Source organism: Pseudochaenichthys georgianus, chromosome 9, assembly GCF_902827115.2.
Source record: "Pseudochaenichthys georgianus chromosome 9, fPseGeo1.2, whole genome shotgun sequence".
NCBI classification, from domain to species: Eukaryota; Metazoa; Chordata; class Actinopteri; order Perciformes; family Channichthyidae; genus Pseudochaenichthys; species Pseudochaenichthys georgianus.
Window position 1 is genome coordinate 45,054,937 of NC_047511.1, and position 21,205 is coordinate 45,076,141.

Consider the following 21,205-nt stretch of genomic DNA (forward strand, 5'->3'; position numbering starts at 1 on the left):
GTCGGGAATCAAACCGTCGACAGGTGTCCGGCACAGACCCCACGGATTGACATGTATAAAGACCCCACTCTGAGATATTATCACTACATCTTTTGATTACATTTATTATAATGTATTTTCTTTTTTCACATGCAGTTTGTTAATATATATATTTGTATCTAATAAAAAGGTTTTCATCGCATTCTGTGTCTCCATTAGGCGCTGCAACTTACGTCTATTTTCACAGTTAATCCTGTAAAAATGTCAAAAACAATAGTGAAACATTTCCATCATCGTTTCTTAAGGGGATTTATTGCTTTTATACAAAGATATTTTTAATACGATGTAAAACACGAACAAATTTGAATTCCTCCATATTTGCGAGGCTAATAAAATAAATGTTCAGATGTTTTTGCATGAAAATTACTTTTAAAATGTGCCACTGTGTGATGTTATGTCTTGTATACTTATAGTTGCAGCTGTACCGTCTAACAGGAGTACTTTGCATGCATGTAAATGGTGCGGATAATGCAGAAATCGTATTATTTGCTCAGCAGTGAGCACACAGCAGCAGAGTGTCTTATGGGTATGGGTAAGGAGGACAATCAATATTTGCCAACAGCTAACGACTTTCTGGATGTTTTTCTACAACGCCATCTCTGTCTGTTTGATATAAACCTCCACATAGCATCAAACGCTTTCTGTTGCCAAAGTAAACACTAACTTGTCCCAGGACTAGCGACTGGCAGCAAAGATAAAAGTATAGCCCGACAGAAACAACATTAACCGTGAGGGAATTCATTCTGCATTTAAGTCTTTATCAAGATCAACCAGTAAACCACAGATGCTGCTATTACCGATAGCCACCATTTCTGATTATATATTTAATATTCAGAAATGTAATGCTAAAATGTAAGAAAACGCCTCTCAAATGTGGAGATTTCCCACTTTTCTTTGTTTTATATCATATTAAGTGATTGTATGTTTGCGTGAATGACAAAACAAGACATTAAAAGACCCTGTATTTCAAATAAATATCAAGAACATATGTAATGCTCCTCCGTCTGTACTCTTATTGAATGCTTTTCGAGCAATTCTTCTTTAAATATGGTAATTAATATGTATTTCTTTGGTTTAGGTACAACATGTGAACAACTCAATTGAGTGGCATTTTTAATGACTAGTTATATCCTACATTTTCTTATCATTTTGTTTGTTTAACATTAACTTTTTTGCTCGATTAGTAAACAGTTTCTAAGTTGCCAAAATGTTCCCTAGGGTCGCTTTACTGTAGTTCTTCTTATTCTACGCTTTTAAGTAGCTTCTGTAACACTTAACATGAAACCGAACACGTATCTGAGTTCTCTCTGCAGCGACAGTAGCATGTTAAATTAAAACCAGGTCAGTTCATGTTCCATGTGTTGGCAGCGGGTCAGAGGGTTAATTCTCTGCATGTCTTCAGGTTAGCGCTGTCAGCTCCTCATTAACGGCTGACCCGCGTTAAAGTGTGACCTCTAACTGTGACATATATATAACAGGACAGCATAGCACGAATTCCCAGCATGCAGTGCAGCGGGACTCGGGGTTAACAAGGCTGGGGCAGCTTCAATAATCAGTATGTAGTGTCTCTACTTTAAAGAGTCCTCTCCTGCTGATGTTCAGGTGTATATCAGTATGTAGTGTCTCTACTTTAAAGAGTCCTCTCCTGCTGATGTTCAGGTGTATATCAGTATGTAGTGTCTCTACTTTAAAGAGTCCTCTCCTGCTGATGTTCAGGTGTATATCAGTATGTAGTGTCTCTACTTTAAAGAGTCCTCTCCTGCTGATGTTCAGGTGTATATCAGTATGTAGTGTCTCTACTTTAAAGAGTCCTCTCCTGCTGATGTTCAGGTGTATATCAGTATGTAGTGTCTCTACTTTAAAGAGTCCTCTCCTGCTGATGTTCAGGTGTATATCAGTATGTAGTGTCTCTACTTTAAAGAGTCCTCTCCTGCTGATGTTCAGGTGTATATCAGTATGTAGTGTCTCTACTTTAAAGAGTCCTCTCCTGCTGATGTTCAGGTGTATATCAGTATGTAGTGTCTCTACTTTAAAGAGTCCTCTCCTGCTGATGTTCAGGTGTATATCAGTATGTAGTGTCTCTACTTTAAAGAGTCCTCTCCTGCTGATGTTCAGGTGTATATCAGTATGTAGTGTCTCTACTTTAAAGAGTCCTCTCCTGCTGATGTTCAGGTGTATATCAGTATGTAGTGTCTCTACTTTAAAGAGTCCTCTCCTGCTGATGTTCAGGTGTATATCAGTATGTAGTGTCTCTACTTTAAAGAGTCCTCTCCTGCTGATGTTCAGGTGTATATCAGTATGTAGTGTCTCTACTTTAAAGAGTCCTCTCCTGCTGATGTTCAGGTGTATATCAGTATGTAGTGTCTCTACTTTAAAGAGTCCTCTCCTGCTGATGTTCAGGTGTATATCAGTATGTAGTGTCTCTACTTTAAAGAGTCCTCTCCTGCTGATGTTCAGGTGTATATCAGTATGTAGTGTCTCTACTTTAAAGAGTCCTCTCCTGCTGATGTTCAGGTGTATATCAGTATGTAGTGTCTCTACTTTAAAGAGTCCTCTCCTGCTGATGTTCAGGTGTATATCAGTATGTAGTGTCTCTACTTTAAAGAGTCCTCTCCTGCTGATGTTCAGGTGTATATCAGTATGTAGTGTCTCTACTTTAAAGAGTCCTCTCCTGCTGATGTTCAGGTGTATATCAGTATGTAGTGTCTCTACTTTAAAGAGTCCTCTCCTGCTGATGTTCAGGTGTATATCAGTATGTAGTGTCTCTACTTTAAAGAGTCCTCTCCTGCTGATGTTCAGGTGTATATCAGTATGTAGTGTCTCTACTTTAAAGAGTCCTCTCCTGCTGATGTTCAGGTGTATTATCAGTATGTAGTGTCTCTACTTTAAAGAGTCCTCTCCTGCTGATGTTCAGGTGTATATCAGTATGTAGTGTCTCTACTTTAAAGAGTCCTCTCCTGCTGATGTTCAGGTGTATATCAGTATGTAGTGTCTCTACTTTAAAGAGTCCTCTCCTGCTGATGTTCAGGTGTATATCAGTATGTAGTGTCTCTACTTTAAAGAGTCCTCTCCTGCTGATGTTCAGGTGTATATCAGTATGTAGTGTCTCTACTTTAAAGAGTCCTCTCCTGCTGATGTTCAGGTGTATATCAGTATGTAGTGTCTCTACTTTAAAGAGTCCTCTCCTGCTGATGTTCAGGTGTATATCAGTATGTAGTGTCTCCATGCTTTAATGTTCAAAAAGCTCTTTATTCGTCTCATACTGCCTGATGCTGCAGCACCTCTTTTCACCCTCTGTCTGAAACCAGAGCCCAGTCTGCTCTGATTGGTTCCACCATGTTAAGAAGTAAACTAATTAGTCCAATGGAGGCGTTTCAGGGATGTTAGCCTTTGCCGAACATTTACATGCAAAGAAACCTATAGAACACACTACAGGAAAAACAAGAAACCATTATCAAACTATAATGACTGCCTATAAAGTAAACTATTAATCATAAATCCATCCAGTAACAAAACACAACACACCAATACTCCAGTGTTTGCATATCTTCTGTTACCCTATCCCTGTTATCCCTCAGCACTTTGAAGCTGCAGCTTGCCTTTAATAAAACCTCCTCTGCCCCTCTGCAGGACTTCACTGCAAATGTTTTCTTCTTCTGTGTTTCTAAATGTCCCCCGGGGCGGCGAGATGAGACAGTTTCCCTCCGTCTCGCTGACATATCAGGAGACGGAGGGAAGAAATAGTCCCTCCGTGGCGGTGGACGCTTGCCAGACGGCGGTAAGTGTCACACACTCTCCTGGTGTCTGGAATCTGAGGGCAGGGTCTCTGAGCATCAGCGCCACAAAGAACTTCCCTATAAGGTCATCTCTCTCAGGCGCACGCGCACACACACACACACACACACACACACACACACACACACACACACACACACACACACACACACACACACACACACACACACACACACACACACACACACACACACACACACACACACACGGGCCCCACTGTCAGTACCAGACTCCAAATCCTCAGAGGAGAACAAATCCACTGCAGATCTGAGGAAACCCTTAAGGAGATAGATCTGTCTCTATGTTATTTATATATTCATTTTATACGTAACGGCCCGTCCACACAGCGGCGTGCGTTGACGCTTGGAGGTGGGCGTGTCTGAAGCTTGGTGAACAGATTGGTGAACAACCAATCACATGAATCTCCCGCCCCCGACACAATAGCAATGTTAAAACGAAGTAAACTGGATATAAAATCCCCAAACAGGCGGAAACCTACCAGTTCCACCCCCTGTCTCTGCCTCCTCCCTCCATGCCTCGCTCCTCCGGTTCGTATCCCGGTAGATGAACAGAGACTGATCATTCAGCACCGGGTGATTCACGACCGCTATAATGAACTTTCCCTCCATTTTTTGGAATATGAGGAAATTACCTGCGTAGTCTCTCCCAGCATACACGCGGTTTGATTGGCTCGCGCTTGTAATGGCAGATTTGCATACACGGGATTTCATTGGCTGACGCTTCTGCCGAGGCGCCAAAAGTTGAAGATTGCTCAACTTTTGAAGCCAGCAACGCTCCGCGTCGCTTCCCACAATGCAGTTCGGCTAAAAGTGACGTCACCCCATTCAAAGTGAACGGGCAGAAGCGTTGGAAGCTTCAACGCACGCCGCTGTGTGGACGGGCCGTTAATGTATGTGTATGTATATAGATATTTAAGTGGGTGTTCTGGTTTGTATATTTATATATATTCTTATTCTTTGGGACGGTGAGAAACAGCATTTCTATCTCCCTGTATCACACAAACACATTGACAATAAAGTTGACTTTGACTTTAGTATTATTTGTGTGAACAGTCTGACGGCCGTCCACAACGCAGCTTCCCATTCGCTTTGAACGGGGTGACGTCACGCCTTGCCGAAATGCATTGTGGTTCCGTCGCTTCGCTTTGCTCGCTTCAAAAGTTGAGAAAAGTTAAACTTTTCAAGCGTGGACGGAAGCGCCAGCCAATCAAATCATATGCCAGTACAAGCTCTAGCCAATCAAACCGCGTGCTTGTGTTTCCGGGGCGGGAGATTCATGTGATTGGTTGTTGGTCGAGCTTCAACGCACGCTGCCGTGTGGACGCTGCGTGAGTGTAAATGTGTAATATTTGAATGTGAAACGCCCTCAATTCAAGCGCAGATGGTTACCCTGAATCACATGGTAGAGAAAGGGCAAAGAAAGTTAGCTGTGGAAAACCACTGGACGTCAGTAAGAACCATCACTACCTCGGTGTAAAAACACAACTAAGCCATGACCAATGTCCTGCACTCGTTTGAAAGACATTTTTCTGAAGCATGCTCCAGTTTTCTGAAGATGCAAAGGAGTGGGAAGGGTCTCTATTGTCGGAACAGACCGAGCTGCAGTGTGAGAACGGAGGATCTGTCCGGTGTCGCTCACACTGTACAGAGGGTGATCCCAGTAGAAACACCACCAGCGTTTTCGGCGCTTTGGTGAACTGTCAGATTCCACGCCAATAACTCAGAAATCAGATTCCTCTCTCCAGTTAGTCATTTCATATGCCCTCCCAAAACACACGCACATACTAGTATTAATAAAGTCAAATGTATCATGATTAATCTAATTTGACTATATTGAATGACGTACTGCTTGATTACACTCGCCACGACGCTGTTTGTCTCGTCGACCCACTTCCAGCCGTGATTTGGAAAAGCGGCATATAAATAAATAAATGATCATATATATTATCATCTGTCTGAGCAGCACAGACAGCCAGCAGCCGCCTCGTCGCTTCAAACGCTCCCAGATTACATTTCAAGACACTAACCCACAAAGACGCCGTGCAATAATCGTGTTTGGAGAGAAACTCGATGCGTTACGGGGACAGTAACGTGATTTCGGGGAGCGAGAGTGATCATTCAGAGCTGCAGCAGCACTGATCTCTGCAGGATATTCTGCTCACGTCTCAGTGTTTCCTCTCGCCTGCGTCACTCCTCCTCTGCAAGGCCGGGGTCACTTTGGAGCTCCGGCAGAATATCATGCAGGGGAAGGAGCCATTGAGGAAGATATCTGCAGGATTTCTGCTTTACGATATTTCAGATTCAAGCTATTTTGAAGCGAGTGTTTGACAGATGACACACCTCTTTAAACCTGAGCCAAGTAATCCCAAAGCCAAAAGAAAATGGCATTTATAGCTTGTTAAGATCTAGCTCGAACCGCTTTTTTGCGTTGTTATGGATGTGATTTAGGGTTACTCTCATCATCAACTATTCTGCAGATTTTTGGGATTATTTCTTGTTTCATTGATCAAATAAAAAGGATAGAAGATAATGAAATATGTGCATCAAAATGCAACGTAAATAAAGGCACATTTTAATAATTTTAATAATAAAACACAATGTATTGAATAACTATGAATAATCTGTCTTAAATTGGCTTGATAAGAAATGTCAACATTTTTCATCCAAGTTTCGGAAAGGTTCAAGTAAATTAACGCAAACTTATCGCACATTATGACAAAACGTCTCATTGGCTAAATAAGATATCTATTTTTTCTATTAGACGTTCTGTCTATAATGTCAGAATTGGGAAAGAATCATGAGTAATAATTATCCTAATTGAAAGTAAAATATCCCCCATGTTGCATGTAAGGAACTCTGTCTGTTTGGCTTAATAAGAAATCTTTGCGAGTATTACTTTTAGAAATAAAAAGGTCACAAAATGGCTTTAAAGGTTACTCTAATATGATATCAAGTAGAGGAGCGGAGCAGCACGTATAATTGGGGGTTATTTTTGCGTCAATCAACTCATAGATCAAATCTGTTAAAAGGAATCTCTGCACAGAATCTCGTAAACGAATCCTTTTAAATGTCATGTTTACTAGAGGTGTGTGTACAGCATCTAACAGACGTCACACACACACCGTCTGCGCATCCTCTGCACACACTGTACTGTACATGTGTGTGTGTGACGTTTGTTGGATGTGTAGGAGGAGGAATGCTGAGGTCCTTCTCTTATCTTCACCCTCTGTTTCACCCAGAGCCTCCGAGGTGATGCAAGAATGTATTCAGTGCATCGCCGGGGTTTATTTATAGCTCAGATTATGGTATTCTGTATTAATAGAGACGGTGACAGTCCTGCAGATGACAGGTGTCGGATCCCAACCTCCCAGCATGCACTGGGGCACATTTCTGCTGCAGGACTCCCCAGTGACCTTGACAAGGGCAGACGGAGAAGCTGGTCTTTTTCCCTCTTCAGTGATTCTTTATGGAGAAACTCAGTGTTACCGATCTGTCGATTAAAGGGGCCCCATCTTGCTTTTTGGGGTCTCTCTTTCCTGTAGTGTGTTCTCTAGGTTTTGGTGCATGTCAATGGTCTGCAGAGGCTAACATCCCTGTGTTCCCTCTCCCTCTGTTTCTCCCCTACACACTACCCCATGACATCACTATGTAACACTCACGCTTCTATTGGCTAGCGCTCCAACACATTGTACGTAATAGGCTAAGGGGCGGGACAATCACAACAGAGCCGGCCAGCTAACCAATCAGAGCAGACTGGGCTCTGGTTTCAGACAGAGGGTGAAAAGAGGTGCTGCAGCAAGAGTTTTGCAAAATAAAATTAATCACCAACGACTTTGATGATTCCGTTGTATGTTTATTTATTGTTTTATTACGAAGGTATGATGATAGCGTGAGGTATAAATATGAATTGTCTTTCTTTTACTTTGTCAGTTCAACGTTTTTTCTGAAGGGTAAATGAACTTTCAAACTAAACCTGCTGCTGAACCCGCCAACAAAAAGAAAGATATTCAGATCCATGCATCAGTTTCTTTCTGCATATATTATAAACTAGAATTAAACAATGATGTTGCATAAGACCACACACACACACACACACACACACACACACACACACACACACACACACACACACACACACACACACACACACACACACACACACACACACACACACACACACACACACAGCCCTTTGAGACAATGGGTTAATAAGAGCGGCTGAAAATACTTCCTCTTCGCAGGGTGAGTCACCTCTGCAGTGGCACATTTTGATTGGGGGGGGGGGGGGGGGGGGTAACTGAAGCTGGTGCTAAATGTGATCCATGACCATAAGTGGACTCCAGCACTCACGCATCTACCATATTAGCACACCAGGTCTTTAGTTTCATCTAAAACCTTTTGAAAAGCAGGGAAATGAAACATTTTGGATAAAGAATTCGCAGCGTTTGATTAGTGTCTTAATGTCTTTCATTTCTGTGAAGCACTTTGAATTGCCTTGTGCCGAAAGGTGCTGCATGAAGTAACTTGCCTCGCCTCAATGTGCATGGTCTATCCAGGTGCTGAGAGGGGAGTCTTTAAGTTAAGGCTGCTATATGGACAAGAGCAATATCCAAAAAGAGGCAACACGTGAACATATCTAAATGTAAAAGTAATGCAGTGACGTATGGAAAGAAAAACATAATAACAATTACTTATCATTTTTCAATCTTGTAGTCCGATAACAAATCAAAATAAAAACTTGATCAGCTCCCTGGCAACACAACAATAACTTGCAACAGATATTAAAGTGTTTTGAATTCAGTCTTAAAAACAATGCCTTTCAACATCAAGCCTTCATCGAGACCAAGGGTTTGTTTCAGGTCCAACATGACGCTGGTCCTACCTGCGATCTCCACGATGTCTCCGGGCACGATGTCCCGAGCTTTGATCCTCTGCACCGTCTTCCTGTCCTGACGGTACACTTTCCCCATCTCCGGCTCGTACTCCTTCAGCGCCTCGATGGCATCCTCAGCGTTACGTTCCTGCAGAGAGGGAGCCGTTCAGAGAGGAGGACATCACATACGCTACACTCCAGGTATTGTCTAAGAACTGGATATCATAGCGTCTGTGTTTTGAAGGCTGCGTTACAGTAAAATCATGTACTCTGTTACTGTAATCTCGCTTTAATGTTTATCCATTCAAACAATACACATCTCGGACGGTTATTCCTCTAAAAAGGAGCCATGAATGTCAGAAAGTGGTGATTTCTGTTGTGAAAAGAGGGTGAAGGGTGAAATATGAGTCAAGGAAGACCTCATTACATTCTGGAGTTGATCCGAATCACTGGGCGAATACACGTTATTTTTGCATTTTCCTTAAAGGTCCCGTGTCATGGCCATTTCTACTGATCTTAATTCCATTGTTGAGGTCTACTAGAATACATTTATATTGTGCAAGTGTGTGTGTGTGTGTGTGTGTGTGTGTGTGTGTGTGTGTGTGTGTGTGTGTGTGTGTGTGTGTGTGTGTGTGTGTGTGTGTGTGTGGAAGTCCGCGGATTGGTCCAAACGTCACTATACCCAAGAAGTGAACAATGGAAAAACAGAAATGTCCAACGAGGCGTTCTGGGGCAGCACAGACAGGTCTTTTCTGTGTTACGCTGCGTCCACACTACAGCGTCGACAGCTTCAAAAACAGTTTCCAACGCGTCTGCCCATTCACTTTGAATGGGGTGACGTCACGTTGCCTCGCTTTTCGCCGAACTGAATTGTGGGTAGCATAGCGGTCCGTCTCCGGTGTCAGAAGTTGAACAATGTTCAACTTCTGACGCCGGAGATGCCGGAGTAGCCAGCGCCAGCCAATCAAATCCCGTTTCCCAAAATCTGACAGCTGAAGCCGTAGCCAATCAAACCGCGTCTAAGCTGGGAGAGATATCCCGCCGTTCATTTCTATATTTCAAAAAAAGTCGGAGGAGAAACTAACTATCGCCGTAGCAATCACCCGGTTTTGTATGACCACACCCTCTTCACCTCCCGGGATACAAACCGGAGGAACCAGGCATGGAGGGAGGTGGCAGAGACAGTGGGGGAAACTGGTAGGTTTTCGCCTGTTTGGGGAGTTTATATATATATATATTTATATATATATATTGCTCCCATAAAATCCCCGGGGGTTTTTGCTTTGTATGTCGGGGGCGGGAGATTCATGTGATTGGTTGTTGGTCGCGTTGCTCGAATAAAATCCCCAAGCTTCAGACACGCCCAGCATCAAGCTTTTTTTGAAGCTGTAGTGTGGACGCTCCGTTAGAGCTTTACTCGCTACAGGGTGCACTTTGAGGGTTAGTGACTCTGCAGACCGTTCACATGCAGAACAACCTTCATAACACACAAGGGGACGGGTGATAACCAGAAAAGCATGACATGGGACCTTTGAAATTAGGAAATAGGGCATTTCTGGTGTGTTCACTTGGTGGCGGAATAATTAGAAAAATGAAACCCCAGGTCGAAAAAGGAAATCGAAAACACACACAGCAAACATAGAAATACAAAACATCCTTTGTTTTGAGTCCATGTTGTTTCCACATGACGACTTTAAGCTCTTAAAGGCACTGAAGTCGGGAGAACAATTTACCAAACTCGGTAATTTGAAAAGCACCATCAGAGTGCAATTCTAGGTTGTAACTGGGGACAGAGGCAGAGCATATTCAAATGGGAATATATGTTTGCTTTACAGCGCCACACAAGTTATTAACTGCTTTTATTGACATTGCGAGATAGGGCAGTTTGGTGTTGCATTCATGTGCTGTTGGAATAATCTGAAAAATGAGTTTGCAAGTTGAAAAAAGAAAATCTAAAACGGTGACAGTGAATACAGAAACACAAAACATCTTCTGTCTAGAGTCAATGTTGTTTCCACATGACGACTTTAAGCTCTTAAAGACACTGATGTCCAACTTGGGAATTTGGATCATTCAAGGTGCTCCTGAATGCACCATCTGATTTTAGGTTTTGAACATATTGGTTGTGGGCAAAAGAAAATCGGAGTATATTTACAATTCATGGGGGGTACACAAGTTATTAACAGCTTTTATTGACATTGCGAGATAGGGCAGCGTTGCTCGGTAAATTCAGCCTTTACTGCAAGTCCAACAAAAAGATATAAATAGAGATTTTAACGTGTTATTCAAACACTCTGAACAATAATCCACTAAGAGAATGGAAAATATAGCTATAAGGATTAGAAATTAAGTTCATATACGTGAAATAAATCCTACAAATGGATGTCTATGATTAGCATTTCCTCTCCTTCTTTCTGTATTTTGTTTTGTCTGCCCTATTTCCATTTACCAACTTCTTTCAAATGCAAATAAAAAAACAAATAAACCAAAGCGCCTGCTCACCTGCCACACCCCGACGATGGCGTTGGCGATAAGAATCAGTAAAATCACAAACGGCTCCACGAAGGCAGTGATCGTTTCCTCGCCCTCCTCGAACCACGCCAGCACCTGAACACGGAGACACGCTTTGTTAGAAACACGTTGAACAGAATGAACAGTGATAAGAGAACATGTCAAAATCCAGACGGCACAAGCAGAGGTGTTCATAACCCATCAAAACATTGGTGTAAAATCCCTCCTTCTAGATTCAATGATTGAATTAGGGGCATGAACTGGACACGTTTGTTTTTATATCTTATATCTTTTATATCTTAAAAAGGCACCAGTGTTTATTAAAAACCCTCCAATTGTGTTTGTTCCCCCCCCCTCCTTACTTTGGTGGTGAAATGTGACCGGTCCTGTTTTAACTGCTATTACATTAACACAAAAACATTAATCATCACCACATTTAATTTCACACCCTTTCAAACTGTACATATAGTACCAGACTACTCACTGGTGTACATGAACAACTGCAGTACATATACAAAGAACAGACACTGAACATGTATTGTGCGTGCCAGGTGTGATCCATGTGGGGGGAGGGGCACATAAGAGCGGGAAATGTATCAAATTGTTCTGTGTGTGTGTCAGGTGTGATTCACATCGGGGGATGGGCACATAAGGGGGGAAACACATCTAGTGTGTGTGTGCGTGTGCGTGTGTGTGCGTGTGCGTGTGTTTTATCGGTTTTATCTGATCCGGATGGTGACTAATTCCTTTTCTTTATGGCGGACCGGGAACACCATGGTGTTACAAAGTTGACTAAATAATCCACAATGCAATGAAAGTGGTGATCAGCACTTGTATATGCTCAAATGTCTCCTGTGAAGGATATCATGGAGCCTTAATGCAATCGAATGTAAAACAAAAAAGTTACGACTGATGAAAGTAGTAAATCGGTCGGATTTGACCCGAAGACGACAGGAGGGTTAAAGTATTGGTCATTAGGCATAAGCTTTCTAATTGCTGCCATTTCTCACATAACAACTGGAAATACTTATACAATTGATTTTAAAACTGCAATGATTAGTCTAATGAGGAGAACATCATCCTCAACTTCATCAATAGTTAATTGATACGGGAAAAAAATGGTGCAATAAGATTGCTTTAGTCTTTTTTTAAGCAAAATTTAAGAGGCTAAAAACGGCCTTTTCTGTTCTGTTTTTTTGTGATTTTCTGTCCAAATAGGCAATAAATTATCAAAAAAGTGGGCCTTATTCTGTCAATAGACTGATCCTTGCAGCTCTATATGAATGGATTTTTAAAAAAACACCAAACTGATCTAATGAAATCCAGTTTAGATGACTTGAACTGGCTTTGATACTGGATACATGTCAAACTACAGGAGCCATTCATTCCATGTTGAGGTGTGTGTGCGTGTGTGTGAGTGCGTGTGTGTGTGGTCGGAGCCCAAATTTGGTCTCAAGTGGTGCTCTGTCCCCTCGTCAGACAGCAGACACTGACACCTCCGTATCACCTAACTGACACTACATACCACACACACACACACACACACGCACTTGTTTACAGATTTCTTCCCCTTAATCCACTAAACGTTAGATAGCTAGCTTATGTTGGCATCACATAATGCCTCATTTTCATATTTAAACATAACATTTCAGAAAACTTGTAATACAAAAGATAATTGTCTTACTGTCATTAATGAACTGGGTAAGTGTCATGATGATATCTATTAGTTCACTTTTTTACCCTATCCACCTGTGGTATGTACGAAATGCATGAATATACACTTTATTTCTAAAAATATGCTTTTTAAATGGCATTATTTTCTGATTTATGGAGTCATACAAAGAGAAATATTTACTGTCAACAAAATGAAACAAGAATTTTTAACAGGCTTTAACCACTGTTACCATTTCTGACCTTGAAATGTATGCAAATTAGCCGTATTTTAATAAGATAATGCCTCATTTGCATAGTTTTACATACGATTACAGAAAACCTGCAATACAAAAGTTAAATGTCTTCATGTCATTAATCAACTGTGGACATTTCATAGATATATCTGCTAGTTACATTTAACTGTCTCGGGTTACCCAGTGAAAGTCAAAGGGGGTGAATGTGTGTGTGTGGGGGGGGGGGGGGGGGGGCTACTGACACAGCAACCATGCTTGAAATGTCTTACTGTGCACATGGTGAGAGAAACTCAATCTGCTTCCGTCACCATTCCTCAGATGTCAGCTGCTCATCCTTTAATAAGTGTGTGTAACCTCAGCCGGGTTAAACACACTGAAGACGTTCACACTTCAGCACCATGCGCCGCGCAAATCACCCCCGACATTTGGGGTTTAATAATAATCCCGTCTGCAAATGTGTCTTCACATAAACAGTCCTTCACCCCGAGGTGGGAATGGGGAGCTATTTGTGGGACGATGGGCTCTCCTCAGAGTCATAAACAAACATACATACTAACACTAGGAGAGAAACGTGCAGAATAAGTACAATTAAGATTATTTACCATGAATGTAATTACATGTAGGGATGTAGAATAGGGAAATACTTTCAAAAAAAATCAAGCTGCGGAAATTAGAACAATTTGATTATACGACTATTTTTGTTAAATTTCAAGTATTTTGTCTTGTTTTTTTTCACTGCCTTTTCGGGCAGGCAGTAGCGAAATACTCAATTAACTTGAATTTGACTCAATTTTCAGGAGATTTCTGGTACTAGTAGTTACATTCATATGTGTTTCAAGGAGTGTAATCATATTTATGTGTCATTTTATGTGTAATTACTACAGTTTTGGTCCATAAAAGTCAGAGCGGTACTTATTTTCTTGCTTCTCTACTGGAATATATGGAAGAATATTAGGGGGAGTTACCCCTCTGCCATTTAACACACACTACAATAACAATCCCATCTGCAAATGTGTGTGAGCACACACACTCCGTCACCCTGAGGTGGAAATGAAGAGCCATTTGTAGGATGCTTAACGCAATGTTTAGCTTATAGAGAAATAATGTAGGGAAATACTCACAAAAGATATACACGCGGCCAGCAGAAGAATTCGAACCAATAAATCTTCAAATTGTTCAAGGACAAGCTCCATCAAAGATTTCCCTGCAAAAAAATTAAGTAGGTTATAAAAACCATCCATTACAGACACTGGTTATTATCATAAAGTGACAGTAAGAGACATTTAGTGCTTACCTTCTTCTGCTGGTAACTCTGTGTGTGGAGATCCAGGGATCACACAGGAAATGAAAGAAAAAGAAGGTAAGTTTAGTATAACAACTATTACATAACACACAATGACAGATGGAGACAAGCACCTCCTGTTTCCTGATGGGGAGCTGACTCCTACAACAAGAGCAGGGCAATATGTTCCCTTAATTCGAGCTCAATTACTCAAACTGAATTGGAATCACCAGGGAGTAGCGCAGTGGAAATGTATTTTTGTAGGTTGGTCCTGAAGGCAGCATCTCCCTTGTTCCCTCCACAAAAAGCCCATGTGATTTTGGATTATTGCAAAAAACACATTTTGTTCAGCAGGATAATCTCCACACATTAACACCACTTGATGTAGTTTGAAGTAAAAAGCTAATGTTGGGCTTTAAAGGAACTACAGCACGGTCACATGACTTCAGGTCACCACCGCTAAGCTAATGTTGGGCTATAAAGGAATTTGAGCACGGTCACATGACTTCACATCACCACCGCTAAGCTAAAGGAGGCTAATGTTGGGCTATAAAGGAACTAAGGCACGGTCAGATGACTTCACGTCACCACCGCTAAGCTAATGTTGGGCTATAAAGGAATTACAGCACGGTCACATGACTTCACGTCACCACCGCTAAGCTAAAGGAGGCTAATGTTGGGCTTTAAAGGAACTACAGCACGGTCACATGACTTCACGTCACCACCGCTAAGCTAAAGGTGGCTAATGTTGGGCTATAAAGGAACTACAGCACGGTCACATGACTTCACGTCACCACCGCTAAGCTAAAGGAGGCTAATGTTGGGCTATAAAGGAACTACAGCACGGTCACATGACTTCACGTCACCACCGCTAAGCTAAAGGAGGCTAATGTTGGGCTATAAAGGAACTAAGGCACGGTCAGATGACTTCACGTCACCACCGCTAAGCTAATGTTGGGCTATAAAGGAATTACAGCACGGTCACATGACTTCACGTCACCACCGCTAAGCTAAAGGTGGCTAATGTTGGGCTATAAAGGAACTACAGCACGGTCACATGACTTCACGTCACCACCGCTAAGCTAAAGGAGGCTAATGTTGGGCTATAAAGGAACTACAGCACGGTCACATGACTTCACGTCACCACCGCTAAGCTAAAGGAGGCTAATGTTGGCGTATAAAGGAACTACAGCACGGTCACATGACTTCACGTCACCACCGCTAAGCTAAAGGCGGCTAATGTTGGGCTATAAAGAAACTACAGCACGGTCACATGACTTCATGTCCCCACCGCTGAGCTAAAGGCGGCTAATGTTGGGCGTAATGACTTTAAGTCGTCTCATTTAGACACTTGTTAGCAACCGCCGTTTGTAAATAAAACATTCACAATTATCCTCCTAGTGGAAATTCACCACAATCAACCTATTGTGAGTTTGTTTAATCAGGTCCAGTGATAAAATCTCACATTGTCCCAAACAGTATCAGGTTATACTTCTTACAGAGTGGCCTTTAAATCCACTCCCTTAGCCTTTAATACACAATAGGCCCAAAATAAAAAGGAAACTCTGTAAAAGTCAATGAGATTTAAAGGGGGGTTCCTACCCGGTGTAATTAATATAAAACAGCTGCTAAAGCATGTCACTATGACCAGGCCAAAATCAATCACAATCTCCCAAAAACAATCAAAAGATTCACTCTGCATTTCCCCCATATTTAATGCAAAACGAAATGTCTTTTTAATGTTTTAGTGATATTTAAAGAGGCTTAAGGATCTTTTGTCTCACAGTAAGTTGAGTGCGGTGTATTTTCATTAGCAGGTTAATGGTGACAATCGTTGGGTGACTTTAAAAAGCCTCTCACCTCGCAATGATTGTAAAAATGCTGGAAAATGACTTAAATCTAAAATAATTGAGGACAAAATGTTATATTTCTTTCTGAAAATCTCAAGAATTGTGAACTTGAGAACTCAGAACTCAACCAAAATATCCCTTTTGATCAGATCTGATCAGATTTACATGTGGCCCTAACGGCCCGTCCACACTACAGCGTTGACAGCGTTGACAGCTTCAATCTGCCCATTCACTTTGAATGGGGTGACGTCACGTTGCCTCGCTTTTTCGCCGAACTGAATTGTGGGTAGCATAGCGGTCCGTCTCCGCCGGGGGTAGCCAGCGCCAGCCAATCAAATTCCGTTTCGGAAAATCTGACAGCTGAAGCCGTAGCCAATCAAACCGCGTCTAAGCTGGGAGAGATATCCCGCCGTTCATTTCTATATTTCAAAAAAAGTCGGAGGAGAAACTAACGCCATAACTATCGCCGTAGCAAATCACCCGGTTTTGTATGACCAGACCCTCTTCACCTACCGGGATACAAACCGGAGGAACCAGCATGGAGGGAGGTGGCAGAGACAGTGGGGGAAACTGGTAGGTTTTCGCCTGTTTGGGGAGTTTATATATATATATATTGATCCCATAAAATCCCCGGAGTTTTTCGCTTTGTATGTCGGGGGCGGGAGATTCATGTGATTGGTTGTTGGTCGCGTTGCTTGAATAAAATCCCCAAGCTTCAGACACGCCCAGCTCCAAGCTTTTTTTGAAGCTGTAGTGTGGACGCTCTGTAACTCTCTTCCGTAGAAATTGGTATCTGTAATCGTGATATTAATATAAAATCCTACAACGTCCCTTCACTTACTAACATTAGTATCAACAGAATGGCATATTAATCCACTCCCTTAACCTTCAACACACAATGGGACAAAAATAAAAAGGAAACTCCAATCAATGTAAAGGTCAATGTGATTCAAAGGGTCAGTATATCCTCCATGACCTCCCAGGTGATATTAATATAAAACAGCTGTGAAAGCCTGGAACAAGAGAGATTAACTTCACGGATAACGTTACTGAAATCATCCCGTGGACGCTGATCAAACTCTGTCCGCACGATGTGATGCACTTCAGCTTTGAGAAACATCCAACAAGGTTATCGTGTGACACCATATTCTACGAGTGCTGCCAATAACTTCACAGTGAGGGTGCTTTACAGGCAAGAAACTACAGGCACAAACATGAGAATTGGACTAATTTAGCTTCAATAACTCTTTTCTTTTAGACTAGTTCGGGAGAAAAGCATCCAAAATGCACATTTCCGGTATTTCTAAAAAATATATCTGTAGATTTCACTTAAACGCTCTAAAAGTTAGCATTAGATAAAGCCCAATCATATTTAAGCATAAAATGTCGGGAAAATAATTGTCATAATGTACGTAATCAGCTAGGGAAGTTTCGTGGCGATATTAAAAGTTAAAATGTTCACACTGCCATGATGACCTTGATACGTTTTATGTCATTGCCCTATTGTACAATATAAAGATTAATGTTATGGACCATTTGTACTAAATATTATAACGAAATCAATACGTTATCGACTTATCGTACAATGTTTTAATACGATCGGTATCTATTTGACCAACTCAACGTACAATAAATGGACATGGCATTACGGATTTATTACTGACTTATTGTACGATATATGGACATGACCTTGATTATTTGTACGTTATTGACTTATCGTACAATAAAGGGAAATACTCGATACTTTTTAACTTACAAACTTATCGTAGGATATTTGCACATGTTCCCCCGATAGCGATAACTTTCTCGTACACTATATGAACATGACTTTGATTATTTTAACGCTACTTGCCGTACAATATGTATGGACATAACTTCGATTATTGATATGAGATATGCCAGATATGAGTTATTTTAGAATATGTAGAAATTACCTTTCACGTTAACAACTTATCGTACAACAAGTGAACATGACCTTGATCATTTTAACGTTGTCAACTTGACGTAACATTTATGAACATGACCTCAAGGATTTATTACATTATCCACTTATAATTACAGGACCTTAATTGTTTTAACATTATTGTAGGACATATGGAAAATACCTCTTTCTAGGTTATCAATGTATTGTTACAAACATGTGACCTTGACCATGCCGACTTCAATATTGCTGCCTGAGTTTCCCTGTTATTAAAAAACCTGGGAATTTTAGTGAACAGAGCAGGATGTCATTTACTGTTTTGATCGTACGATTATTGTTTTATTTATACGTTACTTAATGGATATTGAGCCTACACATAAACTCCCATTAAAGCCCTAGAACATTCTGAAGAAAAAGTACATTGCTCATTCAAAGGGTGTACTTCAATTATAATGCCATTAAATTATCATTTTATGATCCAATGGGCTTAAAATGACAGACATTTCGCAATAAATGATCGGTCATCATATCGTATAACTTAAGCTATCTTGATGTGACTTGACACAATGTTACATTGATGTTACTAAACATTACATCGTCACGGTGTTCAACAACGTTACGATAATTGTACAATACTTAACATTTGTGTTACCGGAGCCCAAGAGGGTCCATTTAATTAGGATATTTAAACAAAATAATCCTGATAAAGTTCTAGAATATTCTGAAGAAAAAAGTTCATAGCTCTTTGAGAGGGTGTGCTTTTATTATCACGATATTATATGATCATTATCTGGGCTTAAAATAATAATCGCAATAAATTATTTGACAACATTATCGTCTAAATTAAGTAGTTATCGTGACTAGATACAATGTTGCATTTAGTTACCATACCTGACAACTATCTACTGTTAAATGCCTTAAAATGTGCCAGTCTTTAACAATGTTACATTAACTTATCATATCTAATGATGTAACAATCTGAAAATAATAATAACATATCAATTAGAATATTTCAACCAAAGAAATCCTATTGAAGTTCTAGAACATTCTCAAGAAAAAAGTTAATTGCTCTTTGAAAGGGTGTGCTTTTATTATCATGACATTATCTGATTATAATATGTTAAAATAGGCTATAAATAATAATCACAATACATAATTGAAGTCGTTATCGTGACATGATACAATGTTGCATTTAGTTACCATACCTGACAACTACACGTTACTGTGACCATGCCTTACAATGTTACATTAACTTATCATATCTAATAAAGTGACAATCTGAAAATAATATAATATGCTTTCTACACGACGGGAGACCCTGGAGGTGACGTCGGCTGTAACCCCTCACTGAGGCCGGTCAGCAGAGAGCCACCGGCCGATGCTCCTCATGACTTTTCCCCCATATCCTGCTCCATATCCTGCATACTGATCTCACACCGGCCATGCGTGCTGCGATGACAAGACATTTCTGAGCCAAGTCTCATTCACGACATGTTACCCATTCACAGTGGTTCAGATCAAATACAGAAAAAGGTGCTGTTTTTTTACCGTTTAGGCCCCATTTGTCCCTGAGTCGCTTCACCTCGTCCAGGGAAAGTCCTGTGCTCTCATTGACGCAGAAATGACTGTAAACTTCTTCCACGCTCTTGGTGTGAGAGTTCTCCATGGCGGCTGCTTTCTCCCACGGCACAGCTTGGTAGGTCTCTTTAAAAAAAAAAAAAAAACAGTTAAATTAATCAAAAAGGAGTTTTCCCACTTGGATATCGACGGATTCTGGATTAGTGTCCCCCCCTTGTGATTCTTTTTTTTCTCCAATTACGCACAAAACGTGGTGAGTTCCTGGTCCCTGTCTGTCTGCGGTGGAAATGCTCTCTTATGTCCGGAAATGGTGCAGCAGTGTCCCGCAGGCTGCATTCACCCGGTTCAGTGCTGTGAGTAACCGTGCCGTGCCGTGCCGTGGCTCCTGAGTGTGGCCGCTGTGGCTGCTGACAGTGACAGCCGGGCTTTATCTCCTCGCTGCTGCCCCTCTCCACTGCGCTGCATGTGGACTCATATCATTGGACGAGCCCAGGAAGCGACGTTCAAACCGAGGGAGAAAAAACCCAGGAAGATAAAAAAAAAGTGGAAGACATTTATCCCATGCTAACCTGATGCAAACACTGGGGCTTCCGCTGCATGCAAACCAGGAAGTGAGGGTAACAACACTATAATAACATGCACAAAAGATGAAGTAAACAACTTAACATAATAGGCCACATTTAAAAATAATAATAATTTTAAAAATCAAATGAAAAGAAAAAAAAATTCTCACAATGTGACAGTTTAATTAAACATTGTTTTAAAATATTGTTAAAAATACAATGAATACATATTATTAATTAAAGTATATACTATTGTTTATTTTAAGTTAAATTAAATGTACTCAACAACTTAAACAAAATTAATTAATATAAAAATAAATAATGAATAAATAGGGGTTTCATTATCAAATAGAACAAAATGCAAATGTAAGTATATCATGAATGTAATGTTAAAGTCCTCTACAGGTCAACTTGATGAATTGATATAAGTAAAAAGAAATAATAATGATTATTTAAAATGTAAAATAAGAAAAAAAGTTCTTCTTACAATTTATTCTTAAAGTTGTATCACCTTTATTTATTCATACGTTTATATATTATATACGTGTATCAGTTTAAATACATTCTTTAAATACAAATCCCTTGAAATTGGGGTAACTTTTGTTGTTTAACATTTATGTAAAACAAAAATGACCAAAAGAAATATAACACCTGATCAAGTTAGGTCCCGCCTCTCACAGTGCGCTGAGATGTGTTTCTAACTGGACAGCACTCATCGCGGTACCCTGTATGCCAGGGCAGGTCTGCCTTCACTGTACGGAGGCTCAGGTACACGTGCATCTACAAAGCCATGCTGTAAACACCGTCTTATTGCCTTGCCTGAGATCTCATGATGTGGTGTTGTTAAAGTGCTAGGACTGTCTTAG

General features: G+C 40.8%; 1 protein-coding gene across 2 annotated transcripts in view; it reads right to left on the reverse strand.

Annotated features, from left to right (window-relative positions):
- Positions 1-20,294, reverse strand: part of LOC117451897 (sarcoplasmic/endoplasmic reticulum calcium ATPase 2-like) — a 48,965-nt gene extending 28,671 nt beyond the window's left edge. Inside the window, exons 1-6 of one of the 2 annotated variants that reach the window (XM_034090259.2) lie at positions 20,022-20,294; positions 19,747-19,902; positions 14,440-14,457; positions 14,267-14,349; positions 11,230-11,334; positions 8,737-8,875 (exon numbers count right to left, since the gene is read on the reverse strand). In XM_034090259.2, the coding sequence (XP_033946150.1) occupies positions 8,737-8,875; positions 11,230-11,334; positions 14,267-14,349; positions 14,440-14,457; positions 19,747-19,864 (463 nt within the window). In that variant the 5' untranslated portion in view covers positions 19,865-19,902; positions 20,022-20,294. The remainder of the gene's footprint in view (positions 1-8,736; positions 8,876-11,229; positions 11,335-14,266; positions 14,350-14,439; positions 14,458-19,746; positions 19,903-20,021) is intronic. The other variant, XM_034090260.1, reaches the window with a different exon arrangement.
- Between the last annotated feature and the right edge of the window lie 911 nt (positions 20,295-21,205).